The following is a 19,426-nucleotide window of genomic DNA, read 5'->3' as shown; positions in this document are numbered from 1 at the left end:
TGGGGATAATACCGACCAAGGAAATCAATCCTGGGCCTATTCGATTCAGTATTTTGAAATTTTGAAAGTAAACCCTACAGCAGTGTTTTCAACCTACAAATTTCCATGGCACACTTAAATTATGTTGATAAAAAAAAAAGAATTAAAAAAAAGAATATACTTAGCGTGCTTTGAACTTTTCAAAAATAATTAATGATCTTTAAAATTTTTCATAGCACACTTAAGATCCTCTAACAGCACACCAGTGTGCCACGGGACACGGGTTGAAAATCACTGCCTTAGAGGAATCCAACAGGAGGCATGGGGCTCTCAGGGTTACTCCCAGGACTTTTTGCTGCCAAAGCCCCACCATAACAAATCTCATTAAAATTGGATTTGCTCTGGCTCGGCACCTGTAGCATAGTGGTTATGGCGTCAACCACATACACGGAGGATGTAGGGTTTGAACAAGGCCCAGGCCAGCTAAACAAAAATGACAACTACAACCAAAAAGTAGCTGGGCATTGTGGCAGGCGTCTGTAGCCCCAGCTACATGGGATGCTGAGGCAAGAGAATCCCTTAAGCCCAAGAGTTTGAGGTTGCTGTGAGCTGTGATGTTACAGCACTCTACCTAGGGTGACATAGTGAGACTCTGTCTCAAAAAAAAAAAACAAAAAACTGGATTTGCTATAAATTAAGTTGCCCTTATGATGAATAAATTATGATGAAAAGTGACTGAAGTTAAAATATAACATATACACAAAAATTTATATATTATACAATTATATATTTATATATAAATTTACATATGCATAAATATATATACTTTTTTTTTTTTAACAGAGCGTCACTCTGTTGTCCTGGATAGAGTGTGCAGTTGTCATCTCGGCTTACTGCAATCTCAAACTCCTGGGCTCAAGGGATTCCATTTCAGCCTCCTGAGTAGCTGGGACTACAGGTGCACACCACAAAATCTAGCTAATTTTTTTTCTTTGAGACAGAGCCTCAAGCTGTCAACCCTGGGTAGAGTGCCATGGCATCACAGCTCACAGCAACCTCAAGCTCTTGGACTGGCAGGCAGTGGCTATGTTTCAAAAAAAATTATGGCCATTGAAATTTTAATTTTCATGTGTCAAAAAATAGCATTATTCTCTTAATTTTTTCAACCATTTAAAAGTAGAAAACCATTTAGCTCACAGGCCATACATACATACATACACAGCAGGCCAGATTTGGTACACAAGCCATAGTTTGCTATCTCTAATTTAAGCTAACAAAACTTTCTTTAGGACAGAGGAGCATGCACAAGTCTGTTAGGGAGGCTTTCATCATATTCCTAAGCAGTCACCACAAGCTGGACATTTTACAAAGGTCTGCTTTATCACTGTAACACTAAAATACACATTAATTTTTATTAAGATTAGTACACACATCAATAAAAACATACTCAACTGCTACTTAAATTCCATACACTTTCTGCCTTAATTCTTTGAATTTAATGTTGTTTGGTGCAGTCCCAGCACAATATATGGATAATGTTCTTAAGGCTCTCAGTGATACAAACCTGTTTAAGAATTATTCCTGATAGCATGAGGTAGAACTGAAATTAAGAAGTCTTGCCAGAGTAGGCACTGAATTCTTTTGGTTCTGTGACACAAAAGATGGCTTGATCACAGCAGTATCTGTTAATTTTCCTAACTTCTTAGCAATTAAACTCTCTCTAGAGCCCATTAATTTTCCTTTAACGACGCTCAAGCCTCCAGCATTAACGGTTATGTGTCAGGTTTTTCCGTGTTTACAGTAGACCACAGTACGGAGAAGTTCCAAGTCACAGCCAGGAACAGCCAAAGTGAGAGCTCTTGAGTGCTAGGCTCATTGACTCAGCTTTTAATCTTCACGTTTCATTTTGCCTCAAAACAAACCCATTTACCCACAGAACCCATGGCATCCTTTCACAGTAAGAGACAAGACACCTTAAACTAGCTGGACATTGTGAACATCTGTAGTCCCAGCTACTCGGGAGGCTGAGGCAAGAGGATCTCTTGAGCCCAAGAGTTTGAGGTTGCTGTGAGTTATGATGGCAAGGCGCTCTACCAAGGGCAACAAAGTAGACTGTCTCAAAAAAAAAAAAAGACACCTTAAACATTACTTGGTTGAAAAAAACCTGTTGCACTTTGTTGCCCATTCTATTTGTCCTACTTTAGTTTCAGGATTTCATTTAGAGTTTTCTAAAAGCAAGGCTCCTTACAAATTTAGTAAATGCACAAGAACAGATGCCTTCGCTTATTTTGCCAAATGTAGCATTCAATTGATTCTACTTTTGTTATATGATGCATGAAACAAAGCTAAACTCAGTCCCCGCAAGCATGTTTTAGAGATGATCAACAACCTTGGGTCCACAGCATGTTCCAAGACTTTCAAGTACTAAATCTATTACTTATAGTGAGTCAGCCTTTTTTTCCCTCTGGTGGCAAAATTCAAGTACCTCATACCTACCCTAAAAGTTTCTTCCTATATGTAGGAAGAACTTTTGTCTCCCCTGGCCAAACCCGAACAAATGACATTGTTCAAACTCAGAACTCAGAACCCAACCAATGCAAAACAAAGAAAAAAGAAATAGCAAGTTTGTTTTAACTTTTTATTAAAATGCTTAGAATACAGATTGACTTTCTTTTGTAAATGACTGTTTTACTCTTCCTGAAATAGGACATATATGCACTCTGATAAAACAGAATGAAAAGTCTCAACTCATGGGAGTTCCCATACAAGGCTCTGATCCCACGTTTAGAGCTAAGCTCCTCACAGCAGCTTCTTTCATTTATTTTATTATAAAAATGGTGTTCTGTGGGACAAGAAATAGACTGATGCTAATTGACTTTTCGATCCCCTCTTTCTCCAGTGGAATAAACCACTTTCACAAAGAGTTGTCCTATGTGGAACCCATAGTTGTCTAGCTTGCAACAAAGTGATTAGGGAAAAAAATAAAAGTAAGAAAACTAACACTGAAGCAATCATACTTCTCATGTCTCTGAACAGAGAAATATGGGTAACCTTTAACCAGAGGAAATAAAAAAGGTATGCAAGTTGACTACCTAATTCATTCACAGCTAGACTTGTTCACTTAAGGCTTAACACCTTTCCAAACCAATAATTTTATCTTAATCCAGCTATGCTTGCTAATAAATGAAATGCATGCACTTCGCAGACATATATGCCATTGAGCCTCTGCATTCAGTACCTGGCAGTGAGAAAGTATGCTTTCCTAACAGGTCAGTACTGAAGGCTAAGAATGAGAAATCCAACTAAACACTGATACTCTCTCACCCCAGTAATGTTATCCACACCTTCCGTACCCTGGTAGTAGAAGAAATCCACTGAATTTAGTTCAATCCTCCACAAATAAGCATCATCATTACAATTTTAAATTCTGAGGAAACAACCTCTAATCTGTTATGAAGGGAAAAATGACAACCTCTCATCTTAAGACCATCTCCTAGCCTTTCATCTTTTACTACAAGGGTATAGATTAAGATCATGAAAATCCAATTTCACACATGGCACTAAGAAAATGGAATGCTATATAAAAATAATCCTCATCCCCCCACTGGGGATGCTGATGCTTTTATACTGGGTCTTCCGTGACAATAACTGATGCTGCCTCCAAAGGAAGAGTTCTACAGGAAGTGTTTGAGTTAACGTTTTCCCCAAATTATTTCTGAGCTGGAGAAAGGCAATTTCATACCAACCCCCACCCAAATCTGGAAAAACTATAGATGTTAACTTTTACTTTAAATACCAATGAAAGAAATAGATAATAAGGAGAAAAGATTTAAGAAAAAGACTCATGAACAGCCCAATAGAGACCAAATTCTACAAGTGAAAATTTTAAAGCCCACTCAGTACATCTTTCCTAAACTCACACAACCACTATAGTAACTGATTTTAAGTCCTCAACTCACAGAATTAAGAGCTCTTAATGTGTTCTTTGTCCTCCTATTCAGAAATATTTCCCCCTAGAATCCGTGCAAAAGTAACAGACACACCTGCAGTATGTGACGACACGAGATGGTCTCACCTTTTTCATGAAGTGAAAAATTACTTGAAAATGGACGATGCTATGGAGAAATGAAATTTCACAACAGTATAAAAGCAAAGACTGGCTGAAATCTATTATTTTGTAAGTAAAATAACAATAATAATAACCACTCTATAATTAACTCCTCCTCAGTGAACAACCTACTACACATTCTTTGATGAGCTTACCACAGTGGAAACCTGCTATAACTGCGAGGCCAGGGTTCTGCCCCTTTTCTAGTTTTCTGTGCACAAGGTGATGCCACCTACTACAAGGTAGTCATAGAGACAGGTGAGCTCAGGAGAGCTTCTCTCCTCAACCTAACTCACCTGCCTGAGTTATGGCCTCCAATATGCATCTGTTCATAATTTTATGAAGTATCTAAATGCCACTCATTAGTTAAAAAAAAAAAAAAAAGAATACTAAACTCTGGACCAAGTAAATTGTGAACTTAAAAAATTAAGAGGGATACCAATTACATTAACAACACTTTCTTTAAAAAATAGAATCACTTTCTTTGAAATCAACCACAGTGGTGAGACGTGTTTTTCTTTTCAGGTGCCCCATGATGGCACACAGTTTTACCCGGCAAATTCTGCCAGCTTCCAAGTCCTGGGATCCTGACCTGCACCAGCACATGGGGCAGCATTACCTCCCAAAAGTGTGGAGAAGAGCACATGTCACCACTGGGCAATGAGAGAGTTGACAAAGACTCTTGGCTTCTCAACGCCAGACTTGGTTGGAGAGCTTTTCTTGTTCTATTAGAAAAGTTCATGAGGAAGCTGTGAATAGGATCAGTCCAGAGAAGTAAAACTCTTTTATTTTCACTGTCCAAACATCAGTCAATATACTGGGAGAGCCAGCGGAAACCCTCGCCGTAGCCTTGCCTCTTGAGCACGCTGCACATGAACACTTCCATGGGGCGGGCATTCAGCTCCTTCAGGGTCACATTCCCCTAAAGGAGGCAAAACCAAGAAAGGCCTGTTAGCATCTCTATGATGGAAAAGCTTGAAAAGGTGGTCAAGACCATGCATATGACTTCCCCAGGGTTTCTAGCTTTCAGAATAGAATAAGCCACACAGTTCTATTCCCAGCCTTTCTGTAAAGAGCAGCTGCTTTGAACCTAACATTCATCTGGAAAGTTATGGCAGCAAACCAAGAAAAAGCCACTGGGATCCATGGAACTCACATATTCTTTGATGAGCAAAAGTGGTCTGAGACTGTTTAGAATTAATAGGTGGCCATCAGGAAATTAAGAAGAATTTATGTATAAGTAACGTTCATGCAAAAGAGGACAAACTCAATGAACTGAAGGAACATTTCCAGAAACAAACAGATAACCAAAAAGAGGCAAGACTAAGGAACTAGTAAGTCAGAAAGTGCCAGGTGCCATGGCTCATGCCTGTAATCCTAGCACTCTGGGAGGCTGAGGCAGGTGGATTGCTTGAGCTTGTGAGTTTGAGACCAGCCTGAGCAAGAGTGAGACCCTGTTTCTAAAACCTAGGTGGATGTTATAACAGGCACTGAAGCAAGAGGATTGTTAAACCCAAGTTTGAGGTTGCTATGACACCATGGTGCTATATCAAGGGGGAAAAAAAAGCCAGAAAGTTATCACAGATTACAGAAAAGGAAGATTTTTTTTTCTTTTTTAAGATAGAGTCTCACTATGTCACCTTGGGTAGAGTGCCATGGCATCCCAGCTCACAGCAACCTCAAACTCTTGGGCTTAAGCGATTCTCTTGCCTCAACTTCCTGAGTAGCTGGGACTACAGGCGCCCACCACAACACCTGGCTATTTTTTGGTTGCAGTCATCATTGTTGTTTAGCAGGCCCAGGCCAGGCTCAAACCCACCAGCCTCGGTGTATGTGGCTGGCACCTACTCACTGAGCTACAGGCGCCAAGCCAGGAAAGGAAGATTTTTTTTTTTTGACCGGGGCTGGGCTTGAACCCGCTACCTCCGGCATATGGGGTCAGGGCCCTACCCCTTTGAGCCACAGGCGCTGCCCAGAAAGGAAGATTTTAAAACATTAAATATACCAAACCCCCCAGGCTGAAAAGACCAGAATGATTCCTGCTTAATTTTATCTGATCTAGATTTTCTTTCTCACAAGCCTGCTTTTCTACAACAGAGTCTTCTTTCCAACTGAAGACAGCATAACTCCTACTGGAAGATGAGTTCTCACCTGAAAAAAATCAGGTAACAGTCCTATCTCTCTCAGCAAGCAGCACTGAGGATAATCCAATGCTGTGATTTCAATGCTTAGAAGCAGTATAAATGATTACTCTTTTCTATAACCTGAAACCTCCAGTTAAAACAATTTCTTTTCAGGCTAAGGGCTCTTTCCAAAGAGATTTCTCAGAACCAGATTTGAAAGATAATCAGAAAATTCTCAAAGGAGTAAGTTTATCTTTTCTACCCTTTCCTTCTTCCTCAAATACCTGAATGGAATGAATCCCACTAGAAAACAGAAAGCATGCTCCTGCCCTCAGCAAGCTTACAAAATACCCATAATAAAATAAATCTTAATCTTCTTCCTCTCCTTCTTCCTTTCTCTGCTCCTTCCCTCCCTCCCTTCTACTCTTTCTTTCAAAAATAAACTGTACTTCTTTTAAAAAAACAAAAAAATCCTAACCCTATTTAAACTTCTGAAAGAAAACTAGAATCCAGGCAGCAAAACATCATGTTTTAAAAGCTGTAACTGTCCCCTGAAGATTTTTCTCTTACCTTTCCTGTGGTCTGTCCATAAAGCCCAAAAATCTCACGGAGTTTTTCTTCACTGATTGCATCTGTTCTGTCAATTTTGTTACCCAAGATAAGGATTGGCACATTGGATATTGTTTCATCAGTCATTAAAGCCTAAAGGTAAAAAAAATAAGAGCTCTAAGGACAATTAATGACACGGTGGCGGGGAGGGGAGAGCAGAGAGAGAAAGGAGGAGGGAGCGGTGGGGAAAGGAAGAGCAGAGAGAGCAAAGGAGGGAGGGGAGTGGGGTCTTGGTGTTTGCCACACCTTTTGGGGACAAGACATGATTCTAAGAGGGACTTTACCTAACAAATGCAAACAGTGTAACCTAATTTCTTGTACCCTCAATGAATCCCCAGCAATAAAAAAAAAAAAAGCTAATATAAAAGCCCACCAGATAATGAAAATTTTGACTTCTACTAATCTTCTAAGGTGTTAAGTGTAAAGTAAAAATCTGGTCATCTTTATATCTAAGTGATTAAAAGTTCATCTTGACATTATAAAATACTCCCGACATGAGTTAGAAGTCCTCTAAGTACCTCAAAATAACTGCCACTTGGACTATTTACAGGCAGAGCTGCCCCAACTTTTAAGCTAATTCTCTCATTCACAAACTATGCTAAGCATATTAATTGAGCACAATTCTAAAAATGAATGCTCTGTCTACAGAGTTTCGAAGATGACTACAGGAATTCTGCAGATATTCACTGAGTGCACAACGTGCACAAAAAACTATCTTAGGCACTGAGAGGGACACAAAAGGAAGGGTAAGACACATCCCTATCCTCAAAGAATCCTTACTTTATGTTCACATTTATGTTGACAAAGCTAAGAACATAACATAATGGATTTAGTGTCAAATGAACAGTGACAGAATATTATTATTAAAGCAAATTCAAAGAAATAAAATGACAATTTTAGCTTGAGGAAAGTCTTAGCAAAGATTTAGAACTTAAACTGGGTTTTAAAGAAAGAGCAGGATTTAAGATAGGTAGAAAAGTAAAAAAAGGAATAGCTTTGCACTAGGGTAAGGATTCAGGAAGTCACACAGAGTACCGTGTGGCTGGATTATAGCATTTATATTAACAAGCAGTGACAAAGTAAATGAGATGGGAAAGGATGACTCCAACTACAGCAACAGTCTGAGAAATTAGCTGCAATAGATAGTAAAGAGCACAAATCCAGAAGTTGGTGAACAAAATCTGTACTTTCAGTATAAGGAATTCACAAAGAGTATCTGTGGTGCTTATGTAAGAGATGAGGACCCAGCCTAAGGCAGAGCATTGAATGATAGTGCAGGAGGCATTTTAAAGAAAGAAGAAATGACTGTCTAAATGATAAAAAAAAACAAAGTCAAAGCTGGCACAAATCTAAATCATGGGTATCTAGTTCTCACCAACAGAAAAGTCGGGGGAGGGAGGGACACAGCTGAAGGGATAAAGGGGGAATATGCTTTGGCCATATTGGTCCCCACCATAGGGACCAATAAGAAAACACTGAAGACAACAGATATTGGTAAGGTGGGGAGTCTAATGCAATCTAAGAGTCAGGGAAGTGGTTATATCTGAACTCTAAGGCCTTTAAAGGACATTTTAAAATCTGCCAGCAAAAAGGGGTTGGGAGTGGGTACAGGTGAGAAAGCCAGGCAGAACAGCTACTTGTACATATTCAAGGAAGTACAAGTTGTTTTCTTTGTTGAAATATAGGTCAAGCTAGACAGTGGAAAGAAAGGAAGCCACAGAAATAAACAAAGGGAGGATCAAGAAAGATTTTATGAGATATGCAAAAGATTTATATTTTTTATCCTGAAAATAGAGAACTATCAGAAGATATTAAGTAGGGTAATGACAAGTCTGAGACAGTTCCTTTTTTTTTTTTTTTTTTTTGAGACAGAGTCTCACTATGTTGCCCTGAGTAGAGTACTATGTATGGGTCACAGCTCACAGCAACCTCAAACTCTTGGGCTTAAGCAATTCTCTTGCCTCAGCCTCCCAGTAGCTAGGACGACAGGCACCCACCACAACACCCAGCTATTTTTTGTTGCAGTTGGCATTGTTGTTTAGCTGGCCCAGGCTGGGTTCGAACCTGCCAGTCTTAGTATTTGTGGCTGGCGCCTTAACCACTGTGCTACGGGCGTCAATCCTGAGAAAAGTCCTTATACATTACACTGCATATCAGGGTCATGGTGAAATTTAAATACTGATTTGGACTCCATATCCAGACAGGTGGTAGGAGAAGATGAATAGTTTCATTATAGGAAAACAGAATCAATATAAGGAGTTGTCGGCTCGGCGCCTGTGGCTCAAGTGGCTAAGGTGCCAGCCACGTACACCCAAGGTGGCGGGTTCAAATTCAGCCCGGGCCCGCCAAACAACAGTGATGGCTGCAACCAAAAAATGGCCGGGCATTGTGGCGGGCGCCTGTAGTCCCAGCTACTTGGGAGGCGGAGGCAGGAGACTCGCTTGAGCCCAGGAGTTGGAGGTTGCTGGAACTCGGGAGGGGTCTGATAAGAGAAGTCCATTTGAGAGTTACTGGTATGTACTGTCAGATAAAGAAATAGGAGTAAATGAAAACAGCCTGGGAGAAAATATGGACCCTGAGTAATATCAACATTTAAAGATTAAGCAAAGAAATGTGAGAAAGACTGAGAAGTATTAGCCAGAGAGATAACACCAAAATTAGGAGTATAAAAGGAAGTTTAAAGAGAGAGACAATGGGCTCAGTGCCTGTGGCTCAAGTGGCTAAGGTGCCAGCCACGTACACCCAAGGTGGCGGGTTCAAATTCAGCCCGGGCCCGCCAAACAACAGTGATGGCTGCAACCAAAAAATGGCCGGGCATTGTGGCGGGCGCCTGTAGTCCCAGCTACTTGGGAGGCTGAGGCAGGAGACTTGCTTGAGCCCAGGAGTTGGAGGTTGCTGTGAGCGTGATGCCATGGCACTCTATCCAGGGGGATAGCTTGAGGCTCTGTCTCAAAAAAAAAAAAAAAAAAAAAAAAAAGAGAGAGAGAGAGAGACAATGACCAGTGCCAAGAGATCAAGCTAGCTGTCTGGCAGGCAATTCTACATGAGACTAGAGCTATACACTTACAAATGTGAGACAAGTTCAAATTGCCACGAACCAGAATACAGTGAGACAGTGACAAATCAAGAGAAAGAAGACATATGAGGTGAAGGAGTAAGGAGAACAGAAGCAGTATTACAGAAACCTTGAAGCCAAGAAAATGCAATGTGAACAAAGGAGAAAACTTGAAGTGATATTATCAGAGGATGTATGTGATCAAAACTGAAGACTGAGAACAAACTGTGAAGGTCTGGCAAGTGGGAGGATAGGTAGGCAAGACCTGAGAACGCAGATCAGAAAGTAAAGAATGATATGGGGAGGGGGCTGCTGAGAAGTTACTTAATGAGTCAATGTATGTTATTCAGGTGATGGATACCCAAAAGACCTGAAATGACCACTCTACAACCTACACATGTAACAAAATTACACTTGTACCCCATCAATTTATACAAATTTGAAAAATGTAAAGAACTCTAATATCTGTTCTAGGGTCTCACTGTGCCAACACTGCGTATAAAGAGTGACTACATGATACCTACATGACACCACTAACAGGCATAAATAAGGAATGTCCTAAATAAACTCAGCCATAAAGTTACCCTATGATATAAACAACAAAGTGATTCAAGTTTAAACTTAATTTCCTCAGGACACTTAAAAGCAAGGTCTTAGATTTTAAAATATTTTCGTCCTGCTACTAGGACTTTTTGTCAAATGTTAGTATGATTCAGTACTGCCAATACGAGGCTGTATTCCTTAAAAGAAACAGAGGCCAAAGGGAGTGGGGGGGGACACATAAACTTACATTAAGCTCAACTTTGGATTCCATGAGGCGAGAATGATCTGCACAGTCCACCAGGAAGACAATCCCATTAATTGCTGGGAGATAATTTTTCCAAACCCGACGTGCTAAAAGGCAAAGTATGTAGTTATATACATATATATATACTCTAATATAAAATTAATAAAATTAATTAATACTCTAATGGCCAAATCTTGGCCCGTTTCAATTAGATTAGACTCCTCATAGATTTCTCAAAGTCCTGGCCAGAAAAAGATAAAGTTAAAACAGAGGATGCCAACTGATGCTCCATGAGCAGAATGTGATTTTTGTATATTTGAAAATCAGAGTTTCTGCCTTCCTTGAAAATTTGCAACATCTGGCAATCCTGTGTCTACTTACACAGGATAAGCAGCTGAAAATGAACAGTGCCTGCCCCTCTGGATGATGTCTGAGCTCTGCAGTTTGCCAAAATTTCTACTACTACTATCTTATACCCAATCAATTTTACTCACATAAATGAACTGCCTTGCCCTTGGAGCAATTTTAGTTTGCAACCTCTAAGTAAAAGCATCAGGATACAAATTATTTATCTATTATATTTCTTTAGTCCCAAGTTTGTTTCTAACCAACTACTGTGTGGATATGCTGATACACTTATTGGCACAATCTTCAGGGGGACTAGGCCTGATGAGTGGCTGAAGTATCCAGGCCAGCCACCCCAGCACCTGTGCTTTGTAAGTGTTACTTTTGTTTATGACATAACCGGATAAAAGTTGAGGAGCAGTGCTTTGGTTGTATCATCATTTCTAGTCCTTGCAATATGACAAATATGGAAGCACAGATGGAGAGGGGGATTGGGAAGGAGAGTTGGAGGAACGTTCACTTTCCATATTTCTGTATGACTGAGTTGATACATTGAATCTATACTGTTCTAGAGGTTAAAATTTTAAAGTTGGCTCGGCGCCTATAGCTCAACCAGCTAAGGCGCCAGCCACATACACCTAAGGTGGCAGGTTCGAATCCCCAGCCCGGACCCGCCAAACAACAATGACGGCTGCAACCAAAAAATAGCCGGGCGTTGTGGCAGGCGCCTGTGGTCCCAGCTACTTGGGAGGCGGAGGCAGGAGACTCGCTTGAGCCCAGGACTTGGAGGTTGCTGTGAGCTGTAATGCCACGGCACTCTGCCCAGGGGGACAGCTTGAGGCTCTGTCTCAAAAAAAAAAAAAAAAAAAATTTTAAAGTTATACAAATAAAAAGGGAAAACTCCACCTAAATGGTATTTTAGTAACTAACATAAAATGGCAGCTGGGTTATTAGTATGTTATGTAAATTTCCTCAAACAAAGCAAAACCATATACACATCAAAGACATTTCCCTCCTTATTTAACACAACCTGAAAGCTAAATTTATCATGTTAAATACTCTACAACTCCCAGCTCAGGTATCTAAAACCATATGGTGTCTACTCCTTCCACATTCTCCAGATGGTTTCCCTTCAGTCTTATCTGAATTTAAATGCCTAAGCAATTACAAATCCTTCTTATGAGGGCCAGGCATGGTGGCTCACTCCTGTAATCCTAGCACTCTGGGAGGCTGAGGCAGGTGGACTGCCTGGGCTCACAGGTTCAAGACCAGCCTGAGCAAGAGTGTCTCTAAAAATACACAGGCTTTGTGGTGGGCACCTGTAGTCCTAGGTACTCAGGAGCTGAGGCAAAAGACTCACTTGAGCCCAACAGTTTGACGTTACTGTGAGCTATGATGCCACAGCACTCTACCAAGGGCAACAAAGTGAAACTCTGTCTCAAAAAACAAATCCTTCTTGTGGAAGAAGCAGAAAAGACACTATATACTCATTCCTACCCAAATGAAAATAATATAAATTCATTATAGAAAAAAAGGAAATAAGATTATTTATAATCCCTCCATCCAAACATATCCCCTATTAATGTTTCAGTATATTTTCTTCCAATCTTTTTTCCTTGCAGGTATTTTAAATGATTATGACCATACTACATTTCAGGATATAAATATTAAATGAATAAATGTATAATTGTATGTTAACAAAATCACCAACTATGAAATTATTAGACTGAACCATTAGAAATGACCAACATTGGCCAGGTGTGGTAGCTCATGCTTATAATCCTAGCACTTTGGGAGGCCAAAGCAGGAGGATCACTTTGAGAAAAATTAGCCAGGCATGGTGGTGTGTACTCGCAGTCACAGCTACTCAGGAGGTTGATGTGGATGGACCACCTAGTCTAGGAGTTTGAGGTTGCAGTAAGCTATGATGACACCAATGCCCTCTAGCCAGCGGGACATAACAAGACTATCTCAAAAATAAAAATGAAAGGCTCGGCACCCATAGCTCAGTGGTTAGGGCATAAGCCACACGCACAGAGGCTGGTGGCTAGTGGTTCAAACCAGGCCTGAACCTGCTAAATAAACAAAAAAATAGTCGGCTGTTATGGCAGGTACCTGTAGTCCCAGCTACTAGGGAGGCTGAGGCAAGAGAATCACTTGAGCACAAGAGTTTGAGGTCACTGTGAGCTATGATGCCACAGCACTCTACGGAAGGTGACATAGTGAGACTGTCTTGAAAAATAAATAAATAAAAATAACCAATATTCTATTTAACTTTTTTGAGATATACATAGTGTCTTGCTCTGTCACCCTGACTAGAGTGCAATGCCATCATCACAGCTCACTGCAACCTCAAACTCCTGGCCTCAAGTGATCCTCCTGCCTCAGCCTCCTGAGTAGCTGGAACAATAATCCAATGATTAAGCCAATGACAATTAAGCCACTATACCCAATTAATTTTTGTATTTTTTGTAGAGAGGATCTCTGTACGTTGCCCAGGCTAGTTTTGAAGCTCCTGGCCTTAAGCAATCTTCCCATCTGGGCCTCCCACCAAAGTGCTAGGGTTATAGGTATGAGCTACAGCATCTGGCCTTCTTAAATTTTTTCTTTTAATTCATAGAAGTACAGTCTCACTCTGTTGCCTCGACTGGAAAACAGCAGTGCAATTATAGCTCACTGCAGCCTTGAACCCTTTAGGGTCAAGCAATCCTCCTGCCTTTGCCTCCCAGAGTGCTGAGATTACAGGCATGAGCCACCACACCTATCTCTAACAAATCACACTCTTATTTGTCTACTAATTATAAACATGATAGAATACTGATTTAACTATATATATATTTTTTAAACTATTAGATTCAACTTAATACAGTGTTTCAAAAGGAAACTTCTCAACTCAATTTAATGATAAAAATGAGTAAATCTGAGAGTATCTATAGATTCTTTTCTCTGCCTTCCCAGAATGTTTATTCCCATATCATAAATGTTTTACTCCTACATCTAGAGTCTTGCCAAATGTAAATAAAGTGTCTAGGCAACAAAGATGTCCATTCTGGGCCAGGCACAGTGGCTCACACCTGTAATCCTAGCACTCTGGGAGGCCAAAGCAGGTGGACCACTTGAGCTCAGGAGTTCAAGACCAGCCTGAGCAAAGCAAGACCCCATCCCTAATAAAAATAAAAAACCTACCCTGGCATTGTGGTGGGCACCTATATTCCCAGCTATTCAGGAGGCTAAGCCAAGAGGATCACTGGAGCCCAAGAGTTTAAGGCTGCTGTGAGCTATGATGCCACCACAGCCTACCCAGGGCAACAGAGTGGGACTCTGTCTCAAAGGGAAAAAAAAAGACATTCTATATGTCTCTAAAATACACACAAAACACTTGATAGGAATCTGGGAACCAAAAAGACATAGCCTACCTAAGGAAGGCAAAAATCACTTAGAAGCAAAGCAGAAAGGTAGAAGAAAATGTTCTAACTGTCTCTAATGGGATATACACATAAAATATCAACTCAATCAAGTGGTCACATGTTGACACTGTATTATTTTTGCAACTTTGACACGTTTGAAATGAATTTACAAATAATCAGTTGATTTCCTACATTCTTATACTCCATTGAATAAAGAATATATAAAAGGGATTTGATAGACTTGATACCTAAATATAATATGTGATATTGTGCTGGACCTATTCAAGAAGAAAAAATGCTATGAGATTATTAAAACAACTGACTAAAGAAAAAAAGGAATACACACTATAGAGTAGATAGAAGTGATAAATGTCATGATTATATAAGAGAATATCCTTGTTCTTAGGAAACAGGCACTTAAGTGTTAAGGGGTTAAGAGGGACAATATAATTACAAATGGTTCAGAAAAAATAAACATCAATATATATTACAGAGAGAAGAGGAAGCTAATAACTCTAGCCAAAAGGTATACATGAGTGGACTTCTCGGTATTATTTATGCAATTTTTTTTTTCGAAGACAGAGTCTCACTCTGTCACCCTTGGTAGGGTGCCATGGCATCACACAGCTCACAGCAACCTCCAACTCCTGGGCTTAGGCCATTCTCTTGCCTCAGCCTCCCGTGTAGCTGAGACTACAGGTGCACCACCATGTCTAGCTAGTTTTTTGTTGCAGTTGTCACTGTTGTTTAGCAGGCCCAGGCTGAGTTCAAACCCGCCAGCCTGGGTGTATGTGGCCAGCACCCTACCCAATGAGCTACGGGTGCTACCTATTTATGCAATTTTTGACAAGTTTGAAATTACTTAAACATATTAAGTGAATAAATAACATCACTGAAATAAGATCAGATCCCAATCCTAACTGCAAATAATTTGAAAGGTAAAAAATAATACATTGCTTTAAAGGGGGTCACATAAAATGAATCGTAAGTCAATACCATTCTTCCATGGAGTCATCTCTTACCTTGCTCATGCCCACCAAGATCGAAAGTTGTAAAAGTCATGCCAGCAATTGTCAGCTCTTCTGATGCTGAAAAATTGTTCGGAAAAAAAAAAAAGAAGAAATAAACTTCTCAATCCAACAAGGCCAAACTACCAGCACCATAAGCCAATACCAATGCAAAACTTAACCAAGTTTTCATCTAGTAAAGAAAAAGATACAAAAAACCAGGTGTGGTGGTGTACACCTGCAGTCCTAGCTACTCAGGAAGCTGAGACAGGAGGACTGCTTAAGCCCAGGAGTTAAAGACACTTCATCTCAAAAATCAGAGAAAGAAGGCTCGGCACCTGTGGCTCAAGTGGCTAAGGCGCCAGCCACATACACCTAAGGTGGCAGGTTCGAATCCAGCCCGGGCCCGCCAAACAACAATGATGGCTGTAACCAAAAAATAGCCGGGCGTTGCGGGGGGCACCTGCGGTCCCAGATACTTGGGAGGCTGAGGCAGGAGACTTGCTTGAGCCCAGGAGTTGGAGGTTGCTGTGAGCTGTGATGCCGTGGCACTCTACCCAGGAGGACAGCTTGAGGCTCTGTCTCACAAAAAAAAAGAGAAAGAAAAAAATACAGGGTAAAAAACACTCTTAAACTCTTAAGTTTTTCTCCAAGGTATTTCTCTCCTGTTTGGAAGTAAATATGGGAGATGTGTCCCATTATGGGATCAGTGCCAAAAATGGTGACAAAAATTCCAGAGGTTTAGATCTACAAGCATGTGACCTGAGCACGTCCTATAGGGAACTTTTTCAATGGAGGTGGCTTTTAGGGCCTCAGTTAACACTAGAACTAAATCATCTAAGGAGTCGTCCTCCAAGCCTGACAATGGTCTTCAAAGATCAAACGGTCACCTGGTATTTTCAAACCTACTCGGATGCAGTGTTGGAACGTGCTGGCCCAATCTGTCATCTTTGAGCATGTGAAGAAGAGTGGTTTTGCCTGCATTGTCCAAACCCAAGAATACAAGTTTTCCAGATTTTTTGTAGAGTCCTAAAAGAAAAAAATTGTTGACATAAATCTGCTCGCTACGTACCAAAGGCTATTTGTATTTAAATTGTTAAAGGAAATGTACAAAGTTTGAAATCCTTTATACTTCAAGGAAATGGCTTTACCTAGGAACTGGAGCACGCTGCTGAAGCCATTGTAGATCCACTCAAAGATGAAAGACATTATTAATGTTTACTACCTGTATAAAATGAAAGTAGCAAACATTAGCTTTCAGAATGCCAGTATAGTTATGTCTTCTTCCTTGGCCCTAATGCAGGTTTACAGTCCCATGTTTTCAGGCATAAGAAAGCAGATAGATAACCTCACCTCTTTCCCTCTTGAGACTTACAGACTTTACAACTTTCAGGGAAGCTTCTAGAATCTTATCTGTATAAACCCCTGTTTTTTAAATAGTTTTCAATCTCTAATACTCAGATAAGTAGGAGTCTACAGGCATACCTCATTTTATTGCACTTTGCAGATACTAAGATTTTTACAAATTGAAGATTTGTGGCAACCCTGCATCAAGTCTATCAGTATCATATTCCAATAGCATGTGCTTGCTTTGTGTCTCTGTGTCACATTTTGGGAATTCTCATCATGTTTCAAACTTTTCTTTATTATTATATCTCTTATGGTGGTCTGTGAACAGTGATCTTTGATGATACTACTGTAACTATTTTGGTGTACCATGAACCACACCCATAGAAGGCAACTAACTCAATAAATGTGTGTGTGTTCTGACTGTTCCACCAACCAGCAGTTTCCAGTCACTCTCCCTCTCCCTCTCTTATTCCCTGAGACACAACAATATTGCAATTAGGCCAATTCATATATATCCCTACTATGGCCTCTATTACATTCAAGTGAAAGGAACAGTTGCATGTTTCTCACTAGAAATCAAAAGCTAGAAATGATTACGTTTAGTAAATAAGGCATGTCAAAAGCCAAGACAGGCAAAAGCTAGGCTTCTAGCACCAGTTAGCCAAGTTGTAAAGTCAAAGGCAAAGTTCTTGAAGGAAATTAAAAGTACTATGCCAGTAAACACATGAATAATAAAAAAGTGAAACAGGGCAGTGCCTGTGGCTCAAAAGAGTAGGGCAACAGCCCCATAATGCCGGAGGAGGCAGGTTCAAACCCAGCCCCGGCCAAAAACTGCAAAAAAAAAAAAAAAAAAAAGTGAAACAGCCTTATTGCTGACATGGAGAGAATCTGAGTGGTCTGGACAGAAGATCAAACTAGCCAACTTTCCCTTAAGCTAGGGGTTCTCAACCTGTGGGTTGCAACCCCTTTTAACTGTATTAAAGGTTTGCAGCATTAGGAAGGTTGAGAACCACACTGTTTTAAGCCAAAGGCTTATCCAGAGCAAGACCCTAACTCCATTCTCTTGTATCAAGAAAGTTGGAAGCAAGCAGAGGTTGGTTCACAAGCATGAAAGAAAGAAGCCATCTCCATAACACAAAAGTACAAGGTGAAGCAGCCAAGTGCTGATGTAGAAGCTAGAGAAAGTTATCCAGAAGATCTAACTAAAATAACTGATGAAGATGGGTACACTGTACATACTTTGCATGTAGACAAAACAGCCTTTATTGGAAGAAGATGCCATCTACAACTTTCATAGCAAGAGAAGAAAAGTCAATGCCTGGCTTCAAAGCTTCAAAGGATAAGCTGACTCTCAGGAGCTCATGTAGCTAGTGACTAAGCTGAAGCCAAAAATCCTAAGGCCTTTAAGAACTATGCTGAATCTACTCTTCCTACAGCCTGTTTTCAGCATGGTTTACTAAATATTTTAAGCCCACTTTTGAGACCTACTACTCAGAAAAAAAAAGATCCTTTTCAAAATATTACTGCTCATTGACAATGCACTTGTTCATCCAAGATCTCTGATGGAGATGTATAAGGTAATGAATATGGTTTTCATGCCTGCCAACACACACATCCATTTTGCAGCCCACAGATCAAGAGGCCATTTTGACTTTCAAGTCTAATTATTTAAGAAATGCATTTCATAAGGCTATAGCTGCCACAAATAGTGATTCTTCTGATGGATCTGGACTAAGTAAATTGAAAACCTTCTGGAAAAGATTCAGCATTCTAGATGCCATTAAGCACATTTGTGATTCATGGAAGGAAGTCAAAATATCAACATTAACAGAAGCTTGAAAGTTGATTGTAACTATAGATGACTTTGAGGGACTCAAGACGCCAGTGGAGGAAATAACTGCAGCTGTGGTAGAAACAGCAAGAGAACTAGAATTACAAGTGGCGCTACGCCAACAAAGTGGCTTATACCTATAACCCCAATACTTTGGGAGGCTGAGGTGGATCAAATGAGGCCAGGAGTTTGAGACCAACCTGGTGACACGGGGAGTCCCAATCTCTATGAAAAACACAAAAATTAACGGGGCATGGTGGCACAGGCCTGGAGTCCCAGCTACTTGGGAGGCTGAAATAGGAGGATCCCTTAAGCCCAGGAATTTGAGGATATAGCGAGTTAAGATGGTGCCGCTATACTCCAGCCTGGACAACAGAACTAAACAGAGCCTGAAAATGAATGTGAAGTGGAACCTAAAAATGTGACTGAATTACTGCAATTGCACAATAAAACTGGAACAGATGAGGAATTGCTTCTTATGAATGAGCAGAGGCAAGGTTTGGTAGCTCACACTTGTAATCCCAGCACTCTGGACAGGCTGAGGTGGAAAGATAGCTTGCGGCCAGGATTTTAACACCTGTCTGGACGACAGCAAGATCCCAACTCTACAAAAAACTTAAAAAAAAATTAACCAAGCACAGCAGTACACCCCTGTAGCCTAACATACTTGGGAGGCTGATGCAGAAGGATTGCCTGAGCTCTGGAGCTCAAGGCTGCAATGAATTAGTATTGCACCAACACACTTGAGCCTAGGTCACAGAGTGAGATCCTGTCTCTTTAAAAAAAAAAAAAGAATGAGGCTCGGCGCCTATAGCTCAACCGGCT

The 19,426-nt window shown here is 40.4% G+C and overlaps 1 protein-coding gene across 1 annotated transcript in view; it reads right to left on the bottom strand.

Annotated features, from left to right (window-relative positions):
• Positions 1-2,603: 2,603 nt before the first annotated feature.
• Positions 2,604-19,426, bottom strand: part of SAR1A (secretion associated Ras related GTPase 1A) — a 22,614-nt gene continuing 5,791 nt past the window's right edge. Inside the window, exons 2-7 of the mRNA XM_003783596.2 lie at positions 16,572-16,645; positions 16,330-16,449; positions 15,436-15,501; positions 10,665-10,768; positions 6,781-6,912; positions 2,604-5,009 (exon numbers count right to left, since the gene is read on the bottom strand). Coding sequence (XP_003783644.1) covers positions 4,893-5,009; positions 6,781-6,912; positions 10,665-10,768; positions 15,436-15,501; positions 16,330-16,449; positions 16,572-16,629 — 597 coding nt within the window. The 5' untranslated portion in view covers positions 16,630-16,645 and the 3' untranslated portion in view covers positions 2,604-4,892. The remainder of the gene's footprint in view (positions 5,010-6,780; positions 6,913-10,664; positions 10,769-15,435; positions 15,502-16,329; positions 16,450-16,571; positions 16,646-19,426) is intronic.

Source organism: Otolemur garnettii, unplaced genomic scaffold (genome assembly GCF_000181295.1).
Source record: "Otolemur garnettii isolate 467f Iridium unplaced genomic scaffold, OtoGar3 scaffold00008, whole genome shotgun sequence".
Classification (NCBI taxonomy): Eukaryota; Metazoa; Chordata; class Mammalia; order Primates; family Galagidae; genus Otolemur; species Otolemur garnettii.
Note: the sequence above shows the minus strand (reverse complement) of the source record. Positions and strands in the feature narration are given on the sequence as shown.